Source organism: Haliotis asinina, chromosome 14 (assembly GCF_037392515.1).
Source record: "Haliotis asinina isolate JCU_RB_2024 chromosome 14, JCU_Hal_asi_v2, whole genome shotgun sequence".
NCBI lineage: Eukaryota > Metazoa > Mollusca > Gastropoda > Lepetellida > Haliotidae > Haliotis > Haliotis asinina.
The window spans coordinates 32,110,919-32,132,839 of NC_090293.1; the positions used below are offsets into that span (position 1 = coordinate 32,110,919).

The 21,921-nt window shown below is 37.8% G+C and overlaps 1 protein-coding gene across 1 annotated transcript in view; it reads left to right on the forward strand.

Annotated features, from left to right (window-relative positions):
• Nucleotides 1-503: 503 nt before the first annotated feature.
• LOC137261494 (serine-rich adhesin for platelets-like) overlaps nt 504-21,921 on the forward strand; it is a 32,796-nt gene continuing 11,378 nt past the window's right edge. The window contains exon 1 of the mRNA XM_067799249.1: nt 504-640. Coding sequence (XP_067655350.1) covers nt 598-640 — 43 coding nt within the window. The 5' untranslated portion in view covers nt 504-597. The remainder of the gene's footprint in view (nt 641-21,921) is intronic.

The window sequence follows — 21,921 nt, forward strand, 5'->3', positions numbered from 1 at the left end:
TTGGATTCTCCATCTTAACATTTGAAAGTGACTGACGATTTGATACAATTAGGATCAATCTAAAACATTGATGTTAAGTTATTTTTATGACTCAAAGATATCCGCAGTTGTGTAATATCAGGAAGAGTGACCTGTTGCGTCTCTTTCACAATTTCCCACCCTGGTCTACAGTTGTATTTATAGATTTACAACTTCATTTTGTGGCCACACCTTCTGAAGTTTCTGGAACATTTAACATTCTTGTAATTGGTCAGGAAGTTTGCAATGAACAATGAGAAATTGCGTATATGAGAATGTGTGAAATGGTCATGCTCATATGACATTTGTTGAAAGTGTTTGTAACTATAGCATCATTTATTTTATGGATCAAAACAGGTGTTCCATCTCAAATATATTCGACATGACATCAATTAAAACAGTTATCTTAACGATCATGTTTTTGAATGGATAGGGAAATGCGCGAAGTTTGTCGGTGGCTGACGAAGATGGTCATGTGACCGCCCAACTTCCTGTAAGAAGGCAGCCATGTCGAGAGAACCAGGCCAATATTCCGACGTAGAGTCGGAATAGGTCCCTTAATAAACCTCGCCTGGAAGTATGACAGAAGCAGAAAGTACCCCGATTGTTATTAATTCTGAAGGTACGTATATTTTTCACCAGCCACGTATAAGACGCTGGAAAATGGCCGACTATATTGGGTGTTGTGAATGTGTTTTCATTATCGCTGGCTATTCCCCGCGTCACGACTTCTCGGGAATGAATGACTACGCACTCGCTCAAAGAAAATCTCACACTAATAGGAGTTTGTGTTTTATAGTTAAGATTTCTGGAACCGGATTCTTGATTTTTCAATTGAAACCACATACGATGAAGGAGTGTGTTACTTCTCAAGTTCCTTAGTGTTGACATTGTTGACAAATTAAGGAAGTGATCCTATGGTATGCTGATAAGAAGAGGCGCTGTCAAACTCGTGAACGGTCCACCTTTATCGTGTTCTCTTCAGTATGACGATGTAATCTAGCTTGGATTACTGTATCAGTTGAAAAATCCGATATGGTTTTGATAAACAGTCAAAAGCCTTGTATATTATATTGTTATGGAATGTGTGGGACTGAATGCTTGTATGGATATAGTGGACCCATTTCAGAAATATGTGAACTATCTTGTCCGCAACTATATGAACAGTTTAAACCAGAATAAAAGTATTACTAGTTGCATTTGACTGTCTTACACATTGTCATGCTCCAGATAGATATGCGATGACATCAGTGATATATTGATTTGCCATGCACATACTCAGTTATGTTTTTGCCATGTCATTCACATACATATTCAATTATCTGTACACCATGTCATGTACAAGCATACTTAGTTATACGTATATGCCATGGCAGACATTGCGGTAGGTTAGTGGATAAGGTATTCGCTTGTCACGCTGAAGACACAGGTTTGATTCCACACATGGTTACAATGTGTAAAGCCCATATCTGGTGTCCGCTGCCATGGTATTGTTGGGATATATAAAAGCAGCGTAAAACTCACTATGTGCTCTCTCACTGTATGCTGTGTAGAGCACATAGTCAGTTATGTGCATGCCATGTCATGCTTGTCTTTACTCTTTGTCTGTTTGTACTCAACATGACAGCCATGATGGTCCGAGTTACAATATTGGCCTTCAGTAAACCATGCTTGTCGTAAGAGGCGGCTACCAGGATTAGGTGGTCAAGCTCAATGACACGTGTTTGACACATGGTCGGTTCCAAATTGCGCAGATCAATGCTCATGCTGTTCATCACTGGAATGCCTGGTCCAGATTGCAACCATGAGGCTGGAATATTGCTGAGAGCGACGTATAAATAAACTTACTTATGCAGACCCAGCAATATTCCAGCTATATGGCAGCGGTCTGTAAATAATCGAGTGATCAACAACATGAGCATTGAATCTGTGCATTTGGGAACAGATGACATGTGTCAACCAAGTCAGCCTGCCTGACCACCCAATCCCATTACTTGCCTCTCCAAAAACAGGGATCAGATGGTTGGCTTAGACAAGCAGATAGCTGTTCACGTGGGAGTCCCCTAGTGGTGTTTCCAACTAAAACAGGCCAATGAAGTAGGCTAGTTGTTAAAGCGTTCTCTCTCCACACTGCGGACCAGGGTTTGATTCCCAACATTAATGCCATAATTTGCGGAAATATTGCTAAGAATGATGTAAAACTATATTCATGAACTTCTACTAACAAGTAAAGATATGGGTTAGACTAGTTACCTTAGTATCATGCTGCACTGTTATGGCAGCAATCTGTAAACAATCAAGTGTCAACCAGTGATCAACAGCACGAGCATCAATCTATACAACTGGGATATGATGACACATGTCAACCAGGTCAACAAGTTTGACCATCCAATACTGATAATGACCTCTTTTCATGGGCTACTGAAGGTCAGTTCTACCCTGGATCTTGATGTGTCATAGGGGTTAAAAGTGCAGACATTACATTATCCATAATCAGATCTTTTAGAAAAAGGTAGTGCGAGTGTGGCCTGAATCTACAGTCCAGTAGTGACAACCGTCTTCACTGTCTGTTTGCAGCATTTATCGTATCTTGTTCTACATGTTTTTTCCTCTGTTTCTGGTAATCTGATAAAACAACCCTATGTACATCACATTGAATGTGCAAAACAACCTTTGACCACAACATTGCTCATTGATATCAGCTGGTCACGTTACATGCTCACAATCTGTAATAAGTATTTTTTATGACTAACTTCCTGTTTGGGTACAACACACTGCTGTCCATGGTCCTAAAATACACAAAATGACCTTAGCTGTGGACACAGTAATCAGGTGGCTAAGCTGACACAATAAAGGCATTGATTGCAATAAAAAAAATCGAGGGCTTCACACGTTGTACCCATATGGGGATTCACCGTGATCACAACCTGGGTTCTCTAGCCATTCACTGGTCACAACCAAAGAACTGGGATCAATTTGCCACATGAGTACAGTGTCTCAAGTCCGTTTCTGGTGTCATCGCCATGATATTGCTAATATATTGCTAAAAGCGGCATTAAGAATATCTCTCTCCCTCTCTCTTTCTCTTTCTGTCTCTCACTCAGCTTAGCCCATTTGGGCTCAGCCATGAGTCCTGAGCTACTGACCACCAATTTATGGTTGTAAATAAATGTCTTGTTTGCTTGCTGTAGTATAGCATTGACGTCTTCAAGCAGTCTCTAAGTAATGAGACCTCCCCCACACAAACTGGTGATTAATATTATGAACACCACATCATTATGTCAGGGTTAAAATTACAAGGTCTTGAAGTCCGATGTGTTATCAGTTTTAATCACCTCTTGTCCTGTTTGTAACAGGGGTCTGATTCCTGGGAAGCTGACCTAACCTCAAGTCCCACAAGGCTGTACTGAGGACCTAGTTCTAGGGTGGATAATTGTGCCATGTTAACAACCTGTCGGCAGTCTCCAGCCAAATCTCCCCAGAGCTTGCATGTAATGAGAAACATTCTCTCCCATCATCATGCCCTCATTGGCTCAAGCAGCTCATATTCACCCACTTCGGCTCTTGCTTTATGAGCATCTGTGTTGAGAAACTTCCTTCGTTGTGGGTTTTACTCAATGGAATTTAAGGACTTTTAGTTGGGGGATAGGGGAGACAGGTCCCCTCTCCAAAACCTTTCACATCTCACCTTGATAAATACCTTAGACCTTTTCTTTTTTGTTTTTTTCCCCTCCTGAAAGAATATGAATATATCCTATGTTACCATCATTTTTTCTCTTGCGAAACGATACATCGTTTTCTTCCTGGTAAGCTGAAAAAAGGTTCACAGTGTCCCCCTTAGATAAACCGACCTTCTACAGACTCCTTGTCTGTTTTTTCAAAATTTTACTTAATTTGTGTTCCTTCAAATATAGAAGTCAACATCCATATATCTTCTAGAATTGTAAATGCTGTTCATAGACTTTGATCCCAGCATCATTTAGGGATTTGCTCTAACATGTCATTACATGTTCACTGATGGCTAGAATATCCCGCATGTAAGGGTGGGGGATATAGTCGATGCCTTGTCTGTCTGTCCGTCCGTAATTATTTTGTTTCCGGAGCACGACTCAGAAACCGTTCAATATTTTTAGACCAAACTTGATAGATATAGTAATCTCAGCCTATGGTTGTGCCTTTTGCTATTTAGAGATTTTGGGCATTTATATTATCCCTCTGGCATGTAATGCGGGGGGATATAGTCGATGCCATGTCTTTCCATTCGTCCGACTGTCAGTAATCATTTTGTTTTCAGAGTATAACTCAGAAACTGTTCAATATTGTCAGACCAAACTTGATAGTTATGATGATATCAACCTATAGTTGTGCCTTTTGCTCTTTACAGAGTTTTGGCATTTTTATTTTTTTTGTTTTTCCATGGAACATTTTGCTGTTAGTCTAATGGTGGAGCAGGCTTCATTTCCGGAGAAGAACTCAAAAACCATTCAATATTTTGCTGCAAAACTTGCTAGATATATGTGACAGACCCCAAAGTGGTGCCTTTTGCTATTTACAGGTTTTTCTGATGTATTATTTTCTCAGTTTCCATGGAAATGTTTCGGACTTAGTCTCAAAATGGAGGAATGGGCTTCGTTTCCAGGGCAGAACTCAAAAACCGTTCAATATTTTTCTGCAAAACTTGGTAGATATGTGTGGCAGGCCCCAGAGTGGTGCGTTTTGGTATTTAAAGGTTTTTGTGATTTACTGTTTTCTGGCTTTCCATGGAAACGTTTAGGACTTAGTCTCAAAATGAAGGGATGTGCTTCGTTTCTGGAATAGAACTCCAAAACCGTTCAATATTATTCTGCAAAACTTGATAGATATACCAATCAGAAGCTGCAATGGTGCCTTTTGCTAGTTACAGATTTTTGTGATTTCTTAGTTCTCGGTTTCCTTGGAAACGATTCAGACTGTCTCAAAAGTGAGAGGTGTGTTTTGTTTCCAGAGCAGAACTGAAAAACTTCTTAATATCTGTCAGTGTAACTTGGTAGATGTGTGTTGCAGACCCCAAAGTGGTGCCTTTTGCTATTTACAGGTTTTTATGATGTATTATTTTCTCGGTTCCATGAACACGTTGCTGACTTCATTTCCAGAGCACAACTTGAAAACCATTTCATATCTTTCAAAAGATCATGGCAGATACACGAGACAGATCTTGAAATGGTGACTTTTTCTGATTACAGATATATGGCATTTATATTTTTCATGAATTCCATGGAAACAATTGAGACTTGGTCTATAAACACAATCAGTAACTGTCAGATGATTTGTCCTTTTAATTTAAACGTGGGGGATGGGGGGATATGTCATCCCCTGATGACTTTAATTAAAATAGCCTTCAGGGATTCACAGGGGCTTGTATTGCTTAGAAATGGCGTTCGAAAGACATATAGGTGTGTAGACCCTACCCTAGTACTATATAAAAGGAAAGGATGTAACGAAGAAACCACACCCTCCTCGATCAAAGTTGCATGTCACCGCGTAAAATATTTTTAAGGCCCTGTCGAGGCCAACGAATCGAAAGCCAGATGATTTCCCTACAAAATGAGCCAGAAATGGTCACAATTGGATCATTATTTCAAAAGTTCTACGCCACGAATCATGGAAAACAGCTACCTCTGCAATTTCACGCCAAAATCATGGATCACCCAATACGATGAAAACTCAAGTTTTACATTTGTTTGTTAATTCCAACAGCCACGTTGAACAGCGCTGGGCTGGATTCGATCAGCTGCAGTATTCTGCAGGTCGGAAAACTTATTGCAACATCTACATGTCATTTTCTTGACAGTAAGCAAGCATTTTCACCAAAATCGGCAGCAATCCTACTCACTTGTCGGCCATAAGTGACCTTGACATTCAAGTGACCTGAGCAGATCCGCACAGACTCGGGCCATCCGATTGGCCATTCCCACCGTATATTTTATTTCTAACCAGTCTTTTTACTTTTCTTGGTTTCTATGTAATCGATTCAGACTTGATCTCAAATGGGAAGGGTAGGCTTTGTTTCCGGAGCACAACTCAAAAACCATTTGATATCTTTCAACAGAACTTGGCAGATATATGAGGCAGATCATGAATGGTGCCTTTTGCTGTTTACAGATATTTGGCATTTATATTTTTTATTATTTCTATGGAAAAGATTCGAACTTAGTCTTTAAAAAAAATCAAGGATCTTCTGATGACTTGTTTTCAAAATATTGATCAAGTAACAAAAGGTTATTGTTGAGTCTGCTACTAGCAGGGTTATGCAGTTTGCAGTTGAATTAATGTAATGATCATGATACACAATACAGTAGCAGTAAATGAATTGCAACAATATTATAACATAGTATTACTAATAATGTTTAGGTGTCTAGGACCCCCATTTTATAGTCCAGGACCCCTGAACATAAAGAGTTCCAGGGACCCTCATATGTGGGACTCAAGGTCATTACAGTTAAGATTTTTTTAGTTCTAAGTCTTATGCTTATTACAATTCAATATTCTGAATAATCAGTGTTTAATTTTGCAGCTCGTATCAGTTGGGGGGTAGGGGCTGGTCATTGCTGTTAAATAGAAGACATTAACATGACCACTTACGTTTATGAGGTTTCTTTTTTCTTTTCTTTTTTTTTTTTTTTTGTTTTTGACTTGCATTTCTTTTGCTGTTCAGTATATTTCAATTTAAGGTTGTTTAGTATTTTGAATGCTTCTCATCACACTGTTATGCATAATTATGTATTCGTCAGTCATTAAGTAATCAAGTCTGGACCAGACAATCCAGTTGTTGACTTCATGAGCTTTGATCTGCGTAGCTGAGATACAGTGACATCCATCAACTAACCTTGACCACCCAATCCTGTTAGTCATATATATCAACAACAAAGGTTAACGAGGACGAGTTCTAACCCAGATCACCTAAGGATCTACAGTGTCAGACTACAAGAGTTCTGAGGGTGATTAACATATTTACCTTAATTATTGGATCATGGTGCTAGAACAGTAAAATGGGAATTCCTTACTTTGACATTGAATATCAGGGCCCGATTTAGCACTTTGTTGGTACAACCCAATATTACAAAGTGCAACCTACTTTTTTGTCAAACTTGCACCAGGCGTAAATCATTTTTTTTTAAAAAAAAACCCAACAATGAACATAGCATTATAACCATGATTTTGTTAGGTCATTTTTCTTCAAAACTTTGAATAATTCAATAGCATACTTGTTTCATTACACAGAGCAGGAATTGGGCAGGTGCAACTGAGTTTTTATCTTAGGTTTCTCTTGGTGCAAGTAATTGAGCCCTGGGCCTGGATTTTGGAAGCTTTGGTGCTAAGCTTGTCATAAGTTAATGTTAATGAATGGCATCTACAACTGTCTTTGTGCTAAGAGATCTTTGAAAATCTAGTATGTGATTGTAGTAATTTTTCTGAAAGTATATGGATAAGGATGTATGTTAACATGAATCTCGAGCAAAGTATAGACAATGACAAAAAAGTTTCAACTATTGTCATATGACTTGGGCGGTGGGATAGCCTAGTGGTTGAAGCGTTCACTCGTCTTTCCGAAGGCCTACGTTTGATTCCTCACATGGATACAATGTGCGAAGCCCATTTCTAGTGTTACCCACCACCACCACCCCAGCTGTGATATTGCTGGAATGTTGCTAAAAGCAGTGTAACACCATACTTTCTCACTGATAAGAAGGCTGGAAATGGTGATCTCTGAATACATTTTGATGATATGATAAATGTTAACATGATTGTGCTTGTATACATTTTGATTCCAATTGATCTTATAACCATGACTACCGTCTTATCTTACCATGGTAAAATTGGCACTCGAAAGTCAAGGTGTAGAAGTGAACATTGCAGCCATTTTCCTTTGTTGTGCTTTTTATCAGTAAAGTGCAAGTCATCTTTGCAAGCACCAAACCCTTCTTCATGGGTGTCACTGAAGTGGTACATGTCAGACACCTGTATCCCTGAAGGCTTTATTCAAATATTTGATTGATCTGCTGTGATATGAATAGAATATTATTCAGAGCGGAATTAGGGTTCCCCTTGACACAGAAAACCCTTGTATGATGCTGTGACATTAGGCATAAAATACAGATGCTGTGTCACTTCTGACACAATAAAATCACAAATCAAAACCACAGGATTCAGTGCTGTAGTAGGTAATAAATGTAACTAAATTGATTTCAGATTTCAAACTCGTCACCAAACAATTTACACCGAATTGCTGTCACATAACCTTAGTTATGATTATAAATCTTTTACATTGATAGAGCAAAACCTGCAATTAGAATTACACAATGTTAGAATATATTTCTCTTGATAAGATAAGAGTTTCAGATGCTATATTTTTATTGCCACTGCATCAGAAATCATCTTGAAAATCACCAGCAAATCATGGGGGCGTGCGCACAGCTGATAGCTATCCCTGGGTCCGAATACACGTAAAATACAATGTAAAGCAAAAACAACTGAAATGGTAGTCTTGTTTAGTGGTGTTTGATGACTGTCTTTGCTGACAAAGTCGTCTTCTCTTATTCATTCACTCAAGGCGGATCTGTAAAGGTCCGGGGTAGAATAGGCCTTCAGCAACTCATGCTTGCCATGAACGGTGACTCAGCTTGTCGTAAGAGGCGACTAACGGGATCGGGTGGTCTGGCTCGCTGACTTGGTTGAAACGTCATCGGTTCCCAATTGCACAGATCAATGCTCATGTTGTTGATCACTGGATTGTCTGGTCCAGACTCGATTATTTACAGACCGCCGCCATATAGGTGGAATATTGCTAAACTCACTCACTCACTCACTCACTCAAGGCGATATGTTATGCCCCTTTTTTTTTTACCCCACGAAAAAGTTCCACAAAAGTCAACTTGAAGACAATGACTGGATAAATTCCTTGAAAAATTATCTGGAGCTCTGGTCTCAGCCCTTCAGTATGAAAGTTATGGCATTTTATAAGGACAGTATGCTTCAAGTATTGGAGGAACTCGAAAACCTTTGAATTTGCAAAATTTACTGTCACATCAGTTTAGAAGCACACTCCAGTTCCTTATATATGTTACCATTTATGTGTCTAGGTGCAACTGGCTTTAATTAACAAGCTTCTTGCTGATTGAATAATGCAGGAAGGATCATATGGTACACGACTTGCAGACCTGATCGTCACGTTTGAAAATGGTAATTGAGAGGTGATATGGAATAAGACTAATGTTGAGGCTTTTAATCGGTTAAAGGAAATTAGTACTGTAGACACAAATTGCCATAGTAGCTGGTTATTTTTTAATGATAGAGGTGGTATATCTTGTAATTGTTTATTCAACTTGCTGTTTCTGTTATTGATTTGACATGCACTGGTGTCTGCTTTTGAAAGTAGTTTGTACTTCAAACTTAAGAGGTTTATGCTGGAGGTTACAGGGCTCATTTAAGTCCATTTTGTTACTTACTGGTCCACAACTTGTTTGACCCAAGAAAATCCGCGTTAGAATTTATCTTCTGTATCCCATGGTTGTCTGAAGTGGTGACTAAGGGGATTGGGTGTTCAGACTTGCTACCTTTGATGGTGGCGATGTTTTATTTTGACATTAAAAATATTTTTCGAACCAAAGTATGTTGCCAATCTTTGCTCGCTTCGCCCGCTCATTGGAAGACTGGTCATTTTTCTCACTGTTGCACAACTTAATTTGCACCAATAGTTGGTGATGTCCCTCACTGATTTGCAGAGGCCAATGTCTTCTGTTTTCAAGTCTTTTAGCTGTAATACTGGTGAGTTTGGTAGAATTTCTAGAAACAACACATACTTCATGCACATTAATGTGTCATATTGAAGGAAGTCGGTGAACAACGATCACTGTCAGTTACTGACAATCTTTCATTTTGTTGCCATGTTTCCTCATTCAGTGGGCTTTTCTTTTTCAATTTGCCAACATGAAAGGGAAAAAACTCAATATTGTGAACGTTATTTCAGTATACCTTGAAAAAACATCTCTTAAATCTGGCCTCTCGGTCATTAGCATTTAAAAATAAGTCATACTGTGAAATATTTTATTTATAAATCCATTTTCCAAAACAATATGCATATTTTACAGATTCTTGCTAGAGGCATATATAGTGTCTACCTGGGCCCTGTTTCACAAAATTCTCGTAGCCTAAGATCTCGTAAGTTTTCTCGTAGCCGTTGTACCTCCTATACTGTAACACAGGAGCTATGGATGCTACGAGAAAAGTTGCGAGATCTATCTTAGGCTTACGAGAGTTTCGTGAAACGGGCCCCTGATACGAAATGATGAAGATAAAACTTTCATAAATACTGTAATCTACACAGGTCTTATCAATCTTAGATGCTTTATCGCTGGTAATTTATATGCAGCATTAAAGAAAAGAATAAATAAACAATGCAACAATTGTGTTTTCATTAGTATAAGTGAAACAAAGGAATTATTTTTGTACTTAATCATGGAATCGATGTGTGTGTAAGGGGGAATGTTTTTGTTTAGTCAAGATTTGTTTTGTGTAATACGTTATGGTTACCAGTAAATGAGCGAGTCTGTTTTTGTGTAGTCTATTATACAGACCCTGAAGCAAATGTAAGCCCATGCAAGTCTAGAAATTGTGGCAAGTCTAGGTTTCCTTGGTTTCTGAAAATGAAGAATCTCAGTGCTCCATTTCATTATATTATTTTTCTTTACTGTGAACTTTTTTTCAATAAAATATGTTCATTTTAGAGACTACTTGTTAGCCTAAGGTTTTATGTTGCTTGAAGCAATATCAAAGTAGGGGTCATCAGAAAAGGGTTTCACATAGTGTACCCATGTGGGGAATCAAAACTGGGTCTTCAGCATGATGAGCAAGTGCTTTAACCACTGGGCTACACCTCTGCCCCTTACATCAACAGTAACAACTAACATAAATGTCTGTTTTCATCACAATACTGAAACTGAAAAATTGCGTAAAAGAGAGTGAGTATCATTTTACGCTGCTTATATCAACATTACACCAAATATCACAGCAAGGCACACCAGATATGGGCTTCAGACATTGTACATGTGGAGAATCCGCGTGACAAATGAGTCCGGTTCAGTTGCCCATGGCTACAGTGTGTGAAGTGAAGTCCCTTGTCATGACATTGTTAGATTATTGTGAAAAGTAGTGTAAAAGTAAGCTCACCATAACACTAATACTAACAGGTGCCTAAGTGCCCATCCTCCTATCTCACTTTACAAAGCATAATCATTATTCTCTTTTCATTATCATCAGAGTGGAACAATTTGTACTCTCAGAAACAGCAGCAATGTTTGATGAGTCACTATGATCATGCATCTACATACACTGACTTAACAGATGTGACGAGTACACATGTACCCCTTCAGTGAAACAGCCCTACAACCCAAGCCGGGATTACACAACGCCATTTAGAAAGTGGTCATATGTAACATGTTGTATTTGGGATTACACTTTCATAGTAAAGTACAGATTCTGGTACCTTTTTGAGTTGAAGTTAGCTGCCTAACCCACTCAGCCGCCGCTACTTCCAGGATATGGTGTGCTGATGAAGATGGAGGTGCTGTTTCGACTCCTGGAACTGAAATATGTACTACTGTAGAATTTGTGCTTCACTAAGAACATGTACTCGCAAATATAACAAGTTAAATTTTAGCCATATTCTAGTATGGCAATGTAAATGACGTTATCTCTGAACCAATTAAGTTGAAAGTAAAATGTAGAATTAAAGTAAATGCGAAAGTTTTTCTTGGAAATATCACTTCTTAAAATCTAACTTGCATCCGTGTTCTCCCGAAACAATAAAACTAACTGGTTCAGTTTAAAATTGTTCAAAACTAAATTGACATTATTGTAAAAATTAGAGTTGCGTGTATGGTTATGAAGATACATACAAATTGCGATCGTTTCAAATGTTGTACGTTTATGTTAGCTCAAACATGGTAGTGAATATTTTGAAAAGCAAACAGCTAGTTGCCATAGCTTCAGCAAGATGCTAAGGCCAGACCAACCAATTTCTTGCTTTACAGATTTTTATCCTTTGTAAACATGAAGGCAGGAGGGAAAAACATCAGTGAAAAAAATCACCAGTCAAAATAAAAACCCATGTTAACACTTTTGATTTGTTAATAGCAACTAAAAATAATTTGAGTGAGTTTATTTTTCAGGAATATTTCAGTTACATCACATTCACATTATTATGCCATTTGAGTGTGGAGAATGAATTTTTATTGTTTATCTTAATAGTGATAAAATATGACAGGCAAATCTGTAAAGCAGGAAATAAAATTGGTCTGGCCTGATGTACTTTAATTTGACACTGACAAGCAAGCTAGGCAAGCTAAATAATATGACATGGGTACTGATGACAGTAGCTGGTGGAGATACAGTCGATGTGGCTGAGGTTAGTTATCACAGGCTGGGAGTGGCATAATTCAAAGAAGTGGATGGTTCTGGAATGTCTCGCTTAATCTGGGGTCATGGGTCAGCTTAGTGGCTATAGCGCTGGCTCCTTATGTCACAGACCCAGGTTCTCTTGCACAGTTTACAGTGTTTCAGTATTGTGATAAAAACGGACAGTTACGGCACTGTTAATGTAAGGGACAGTGGGGTAGTCGAGTGGTTAAATGATCCGCTTGTCATGCAGATGACCCAGGTTTGATTCCCTACATTGGTAAAATGTGTGAAGTCCATTTCTGGTGTCCCCTGCCATGATATTGCTGGAATATTGCTAAAAGCAATGTAATTCTGAACTTACACTAAAGAAAATATGATGTATACTACTCAAAAGAAGTAAGGATTCTCTTATATTATTAACTTAATCAGACACTGTAGTAATACAAGTAAATCAAGTGATCGTTAATTTATTTTGAGTGGTATATTATTCAAACCTTGAATACTTCACACTCACAGACTTCCTTGGTAGTTAGACATTCCCTGGCTAGATTCTGACAGAAAGGAATAATGTGTGGTAGGTGTTTGACTATTTATATTCTTGATTTAGTCCACATGACCAGATGTTGGATCAGGCATGATGGGTAGGTTTTGCTCAGATCAGTTAAATGATTACAGAGAGACCGACATTTGTAGGTGAAAAAGAAGTTAAACAAAGTCAGTTTCTTTCAATCTGCTTTCTATCATCTGTCTTGTAGCATTAGAAGTTTGATCTTGAATGTGTTCTTTTACTGTTTTCAAAAAGTATATATTGATTTGACATTCATGCTGACCTTACTTAATTCATGTGATGAAAACTCATAGTTTGTTGTTTATTATTGGCTATGTATTACAACCATTGAAATATTAAGGGTTACTCTGAAGTGATAAATATCAGGGAAGACCTAGGTTACTTAAAGATTTCTGGCATCATTCAAGTGACTATGAAATCCTGTACAGGCATGCACACATGCACACAGAGATGCACACATGCACACATTATCTGTCTGTCTCAGCCATTAGTCATGAACTACTGACCACCAACATATGTCTGTAAATTTCTCGTCTGTTTGCACCACATTGAAGTTGTCTTCTGGTGTCACGGTCATGATATTGCTTGTATATTGCCATAAGAGGCATTAAGTCTGTCTCTGTCTCTCTCTGTCTGTCTGTCTGTCTGTCTGTCTAGTGCCATGGCCTTTACTGGGTCACGGAGGATTTTCGATTCTACATTTAAGCTTCTGTAGTAAGTTAGTGATGACAAATCTTTAGCCTTAGCCTACCAGGATAAAATGACTATTCCCCTAGGCTTGCCTTGCTTGAATTAGACAAGCATTATTATTTATATGAACAGGATATACCAATAGTGCAGTATTGCTTCATAACTACACTTGGTCACAGGCTGTTTCCTGGCAACCACAGGTGTGGTGTGCCTGACAGATTTAATGGTGGGTGGCAGATTTAGGGTAGACATTGAAACGACACAGATATCTACAACTGCAAGCTGTGCAGGTGAGTGTTCATGGAAAAATGCAAGGAACAGTTTTTGAGTCCTACACATATGATATTATTTGAATATTGCTAAAAGCAGTGTAAAACTAAACTCACTCGCTTCAAGGGTCAGTGCAAAAGCATAAAATGTAATTAGTTTCCATGGGTTTATGACAGAGCATTAAATATGATAATTATCTTGCAAGAGTTGATAAAAAATATATCACAAACCTTTTGTTCAATTGTGAGACCGTTTTTGACCTAGGATGTGAATAAAATAAGTGAAAGCATGGATTATGTTTATCATGAGAAACATCAGGAAATGGGCTTGTGGGAGTAGGGAGATTTTAAAGCCTGTCCAGACTTGAAGTAACAATTATGATGTATATCCTTAAGAAGAGAAAGGCTGAAATGTATGGTTATTGATTGATATTGTTCAGGGAGATAGTCAAGTAGTTATATTTGCAACAGCATGGCCTAAGTATGTGAATGAGGATATTAGTATTATTACACATTTCTGTACTTTAAAATTGCTCATCAGTCATTGCATTAGCTGCATTATAGATCTTTATCCTTGTTAACTTCCAAGGGCCTGGTAAATAGTTAATCTTATCCAGGGTAAACCTGTGTGCCTGCCCTAATTGCCGTCTGATCAGACAACTGAAAGCAGACGTAGCAAAACCAGATGCGCCACAGGGTGCATCTTCAGTATGATATTTAAATAATATGATAAAAAACCAGAAACATTGCTTAGAAATTTGATTTTGGGTAGGGGGGATTTTTTCTATCAAGTAACAAGTTAGCACTGAGTTTGCTACTGGCTGCCTTTATGATATTATTAGGAGATAAACATCATGTGTTGGCCAATTTCCGGGTGTTATTGAGTATTTAAAGCACGGGAATATTTCATTTGAAACCAGACGTCGGAGGTTTCAAATGAAATATTCCCGTGCTTTAAATACTCAATAACACTCGGAAATTGGCCAACACATGATGTTTATCAACATTGTAAACACAAAAGTAAACCAAAGGGGTTTTACTGTCTGCACTCGTTTACGTGGAGTATGAGCACAGCAGTGAAGTGTCATCAGCTGGGGATTTCAGCTGGTTCCCATGGTAGCATCCGGAGTTGCTCATTTGTGACGTCATTCTAACTTTACGTCACAATATGATTTGAATGATGTCACCACTGTTGATGACACAACAAAACAATTTTTTACATGTCAATACGCAGTGAATAGTCTTGCAGTTTCAGGGAATCTAATACCATTTGATCATGTTTTTCAACCAATCAGATTACAGAACACAGTGACTTCTGGTTTACAATATGAGGTATACCTATGTAGGTTGCTTTAGTATTCATGTACATTTCAGGGGGTGGATTGTTTTGTTTATAGGTTTCTCTAAACCTGCAGTTGTGATAATTGTTTTGAAAAATGAAAGCTTTATGTTTTCACAATCTACTGCCATTTAATTATATCACCCGCTTTGCTTATTTTCCGAGATACAACTTGTTTTCATAGATGATTCTCTCAAAGTCGCTTATTGTTATAAAGGATATGAATCGTTCTGTTACAAGCAGTGTCATGCAAAATCTTTTTGGTCATGATTCAAAAACATATTTAACTATGAGTAGGAAGTAGGACTTTTCATCTTTTAACTCTATGAAAACAAACCATATTCTAATTGATTCACAAACTGACTTTAGACAGTGATGCCAAGATATTATAGAATGGCAGTGCCCTGTCGCAAACATCTGCCAGCCTGAGAATAAATGCTGTTTAGAATTGTTTACACCTAGTACAAAACCTTAACTACTTTCTACTGGTAGTGGAATATGTATTTGATTGACACACCGTATGATTTTGCATGACATTGCTTTTAACATCACAATTTCACTCTTGGAAGCAGGTGGAGGTCAGTATGATACTACTTACAATGTTTCTGTCACTTCAACCAAAACCTCGATCTGTTCGAAGGAAGAAATCATTATGTTACAAGTTGTGTCATGCAAAATCCTTTTGGTTATCAATCATTTACTAGTAAATAGTTTTGATTTTTTTAACTGATGGAAACAAATCTAAATAGCTTCTTCTATTTTGGAAGCGAGGTAGATGTTCCAACCACCGGACTGAATACGTACAGGCTCCCACAACACTCGCTTCGCACTCACAAACAACATATTTAACATGAACTGAATGCTTTCATGGATGTCTGTGCATGGGGACACCATCACCCGACACCTGGGAGCATTTGACGGCAACCTAATGATTTGATATGTCTTTGTTGATGTTGAGAAATCGGCAAATTTTGGAGCTTGTTGCACATTTTATATTCAACTAATTGAAAATCCTTCCTCACATGACGTCACTGCAGGGCTCTGGTGACAGAGTTACGTAACCTGTCTCTGGTTTCGTTGGGAAGGATGCAGCTTTTTGGCAACTTTTAATCACTCAATATTAATTAGCCATGTGTTGTTGTTTTTTTAGGAAAAAAAAATTGTGGTCCGTTTAAGACTAACAACAAGTCTTTCATATGTAATGGTTAAAAGAATAAAAAAATATGAGTTAATTCATTCTCTACTTGATCACTGTAACAATGGGATAGACTTGTTTACAATGCAATAACAATACCTGAATTACAAAAGTATTACAAGATAGCATTAGTAATAATATTCAGGTGTCAGTTACCCCCGTTTTGTAGTTACGAACTGTCACAATTAGTTAAGAGAAAGCAAGTTAGACCAATGCTTAGTCTCTGAATATATATAATTGTGACAAATAAATCTGTTTAAATTGAAAAGGAGCCCTGTGTGACCAGAGACACTGAACCTGGAGAAATCTAGACTTGCTTCAATTAGGGCTTCAGCATTGCTGGGAGGGCAAGGCAGTAGAGATAATAGTATGGTTCAGGGACTATGAGACAGACTAATTATGAGTCCCAGGCCCCTGTAATGCAGGACTCAAGGTAAATCCCTAGTAGTACAACTCTTAGAGTCAGCTGTAGGATACTGGTCAGAGTTTTTGACAAGCAGCTTGATTATCCTTGTACTCTTTTGATGACAACTTCTTTGAACAAGCAGTAATTTCATGGTGTGTGAGCCAAAAATTGTGCATGAATAATCAAAGCTGTTGTTTGTCTGAAACCAGCCCAGAGATTTCTGATCCAGTATTACACAAGGCGGCCAAATTCACATAGTTTTTTTTTTTCCTTTAGTCAATAAGACGTGATTTAAGTACATGATACATGGAGTGTCATCTACATGTTAGGGGCAGCTATTAGAGTCGGCTTGATGTTGGAATTCATGAAAACATGAATTTCTTTCAGCGTGTATTAATGTTTGGTTGAAGCTTTGACTTGTTCAGCCCAAGCTCTGTCCAAAGTCCCAAAGTGATGTTACCGCCCATGTGATATAGCGAGTTGATGTGTGGCTTTGAATACAGAGGATAAGGTTGTGTGCTCTGTTATGCTGCTACATGTTGTACATCTTGTGTTAAGTTGAATGGTCCACTGACTGTGACAAAACAGATTGTAGGTTCACGGATATAAAGTTCATTGGTCATGATCAAGTCTGCTTGCACTTTAAGCAAAACAAAGATAAACATCCTCCTCTTTCTATCTGTCTCTCTCAGATAGTAAACTCACCATTCTGTAACGGTCTCACTCACTCACTATACTATGAATCATTTCGATTTCACAAATTGAGTGATGTTAAACTTAAAGGCACAATGTCACAAATTTTGGACAATATTTTGGCTTATGTTATTTGTACTGGCACATATTCACTCACTTTAACTTCATATTGATGGAATAAATTACTTATCTCTTAAAACTTGCCTGATATAGATAATTAAAACAGCATGTGAAGAGTTTAGAAACAAAACACTTGCCATACATGGATTGTCGACAAATGTTCTATACAGTCGTGCCCCGTTTATCCGAACGCTTGTGTTTTTATTGAAATTGTCCGGATAAGCAAATTTTCGGATATCTGAACCACGGGCCATATGTACAAAGAAACATACAAAGAAACGAACATAGTAGGCGTCAGACATAATGTTTATTGATTACACACAAACAATTATAGTGCATACATAAAATGTTTCATACCTGTTCATGCATTTATTCTCACTTGAAGAAATCAATCATAGGTTTTTGCACTGGCTGTGTAGAAAAGCAAGAGGACTTTCGCCAGTCTGTTCGTCACTGTCGACATTCACAAGCTCATCGGCAGTAATAGTCACAGTTGCAACTTGTGCATAGGATCGTAGTGCATCGCGAAGTTCAGACAAGGCCATGTCTTCTTATGGGTCCTCATTTGATTGGGTAATATCCACATGATGAAAGCAGTTAGCAATTGTATTTTCGCTCACAGCTGTCCAGGCTTGCTTGATCGTCCAGATTAATTAATTGTAATAACCCACAAATTGGCATGTCTCGAAATTAATTCAGTGTCACCTTGCTACTCAGAGGTAGTTAATATTCTCACGCTTCAAAGACTGCCTATTTCCTTCATGTTACGGCACGCGAAGCCCTCCGTAATCACGTATGTAAACATACCTGTACGACAGTACATTGAAAAGTATGTTGTTGTTGGTGTCTGTCAAACTGCTTTCAGTCACAGTTGTGCGTAGGATCTTTATAAAGAGTGCTCAAAGGGATGTGACTACTTTCTTACTTAAAATGAGGTTAGGTTGGTAGAGAGCGTGACAGTCGATTTTAAGCTTTGTTTCATCATGTTTATTATTTCATTTGAACTGTTTAATTTAATATTGTAATCAAAGTACATTATTTTTCCCTGAGGGATGATAGACTTATTGATCAAAATGCACTATTTATAGTAGAAATATGGTTGGACATAGTGCCTTTAATAATTAAAAAGTGTGATCCTATTTTCCTCTTTAAGTGATATTCCTTATCGACTCTCGTCAGCACTGATAAAGGTCTGTTTGCGTAGAAAGTCATTTACCAAGTGGTCATATGTCTTGTCAGTGTTTGTTCCTGTTAAATATGAGATATCAACCTTGCTTCAACAATGTGTGCGGAAAAATAGCACTAAACAATACACTGATACTACAGTCATGGTGTATTGTCTTGCTTTCTTCCCGGAATTCAGGGACGGGTAACCTGGACACCAAGGACAAGTGGGTAAAAAGTTGAAACTGGTACCAATTACATTAACTGTAATCGCATTTTCCACCGACTGATAAATTAAGAATTGAATGAAGGTGTTTGTCTTTGTTCCTGATGCGATGACAGCATTCTTAATCTCAGCCATGTCTGATTTTAATTGAAGGAGAATAACTTGCAGTTAGTGTTATAATGTGTACTCGAATAGGAAATTTAGACCCATTCCACCCCCGGAGATGCCAACCTCGACGATTTCATCTTAGTCGCTGCGAATGTAACTCCAAACTACGCCAATACGATTCCACTAGAAGTCCTGCGCAGTTTGTCAATAAAATGTATTAAAATTAAACATATATTTTCAACAATGAAATACATTTTTGGACTTCACGTACCTTCCATTCATCAAATTTAATGAAGGATTGCAAGTAGCAAACGTAATTTTAGCGAAGCTGATTTCAGTACCTTTGCGATTTGACACGTTTAGTTCCGGCGGAAGTAATTTGACCACGTGACCGTAATATCATAAATTTTTTCTCAGAATCCATCATGATTTTGTTTATATAGTTGACTACTAATTTTATGGTCAAACTACGAATTTTGATCATTGAAACTACTATTTGCAACGCTTTGGGGTTGACATCTCTGCAACTCATGTGTCCAGTAAAACCAAAGTTAAGTTCCCCAATGCACCAATTGCATAATAACAATGAAATGGATATTGTTTTAGCTGTTATGGAACTTTCGAAGGTTAATGAGATTCTGTAACGCGGATATAAGGGACGCAAATTCCTGCGTCACATATGCAAAAACGTTTTAATAGATGAGCATGTCCACGTGGACACAGAAAAAGTCGAATACTTTTTTTAAACGTTGATCAAGTAACAATAAGTTATCATTGAGTCTGCTACTTGCCAGGTTTTGATATCATTTGCAGTTTACTTACAGTGATGATCATGATACACAATACAATAACAGTAACTAAATTGCAACAATATTATAACATAGTATTACTACTAATAATATCTAAGTGTCTGGGACCCCCATTTTGTAGTCCATGACCCCTGAAAATCAAGAGTATGGGTTCCAGGGATCCTCAAATACAACACTCCGGGTAAATTCCTGATATGAGTCATTGTTTAAAATGTAGAATTTGTATATTGCAGATTAACTTGGCTCGTAAGCCATCATCCAACAAACTAACAGACATAGGTTATCCTGCATGGAACTCTCAGGTCTTGTTCGGTTCATTGATAAGTGCCGAAAGCTTAATATCATATTTGACTTTTAGTGAAGCATATTGTTCATGCTCAGATATAATAGATGCTTATTTTTATATGACATTGTGAAAAATTGTATTGTTTAGTTCATTAGTTTATTATTAATAATTTATTTTCAGCCCTAATTATGTAAAAGCATTTATTACTCAAAATGCACACTATTTTATACCTTGTAGATGCTAACACGTCGGTATAAGATAGATCAGAGCATAATTCTTACAAATATGTCCCTCTGACACTTGATTGCCTTAATCGTGTTCATGGTCATTTGCAGCCCGTAAATTGACACATAATCACCAAATAAGAAGCCAAACCTTATTTCTTAACAGCATTTTACAGAAAACATGTAAACGCATGCATACATTAGCACTGAAAAATTTAAGGTACCCTGCACTTCATTAGGGGAGATAACTCCTGCAGAAAACACTTGGAGGACCAGTAAGAGGAAAGACATCTCGGAAACATGGACCTATACTCTTTTATTCACGTTAGTAGTTAGTGGTAGTTCCAAATTTCAGACTACTTTGCATTAACGACTCATAGGTTCAGGCACTTAATTGGTAGGAAGGGGTCGTAGGTTAGGTCCTTTGTGTTAGGGGTCAGAGGTTAGGGCATTTTGTGGTAGGGGCATAATGTCATGGCGAAGGGTATCAGAGGTTACTTGTAACGAATGGGATGGCTGCAAAGAAAATAGCAGTGATATTATTTATTATAACAAGCCTTGATTCCATGCAGTTCCACACAAGGACAAAATAATTGTGTTATAAATTTTTTTCAGTTGTAAGGTGGGTGGTAAAAGAAAAAAGTGGACTCCCAAAACACACAATGCATCCAGCCTCATACAGATTAGAGAACATTTTAATATAGTTTGTTTTATATAGTTTGAATTATGTCATTATAATGCATCCGTACATGTTATTGGAACCTGGTGCATATTGGAGCTTGTGACAGACATGCATCGGCCTGTTAAATGATCCAAGCACATTAATCACTTCAGTGTCTCCCCAAGCAGCACATGTCCCTAGCGTTGTTTTCCTTCAATTATGGTACCAGCTGAGCTAATGACTTGGGGCAATATTAACAGGACATGCATTAACCATACTCAGCTGGCCCCAACTCCAGTGACCTTACCAATGAAACAGGGACTATGTATGGATATACCATGTGTTGAACTTACTTACATAATGTAAATGTATTGAGTCTTGGGAGTAGATATAGATGAGAAGGATATGCTTCAGTAATTGCATGGATATTCATGAAGACCTTCGTTCATGTCATTGCGAAAATAGTGTCCGGTATTATTATGGTTTCATTCGAACATTGATGGAGCTGAAGTTAATAAATTCTGCTGATTGGGATCTGGTTGGCGCTTGGGGCTATTTCAGTTTGTGATTGACTTAAAGTTCATAGTCATCATGTCACGTCATCACTCCTGATTCTCATTATAGAATAATTAACCACTCATGCACCAAGCTGTGTTTGACATTGTATGTGTTTTTTATTTGATGTGAAAGTGTGATATTTGCAATGGCTT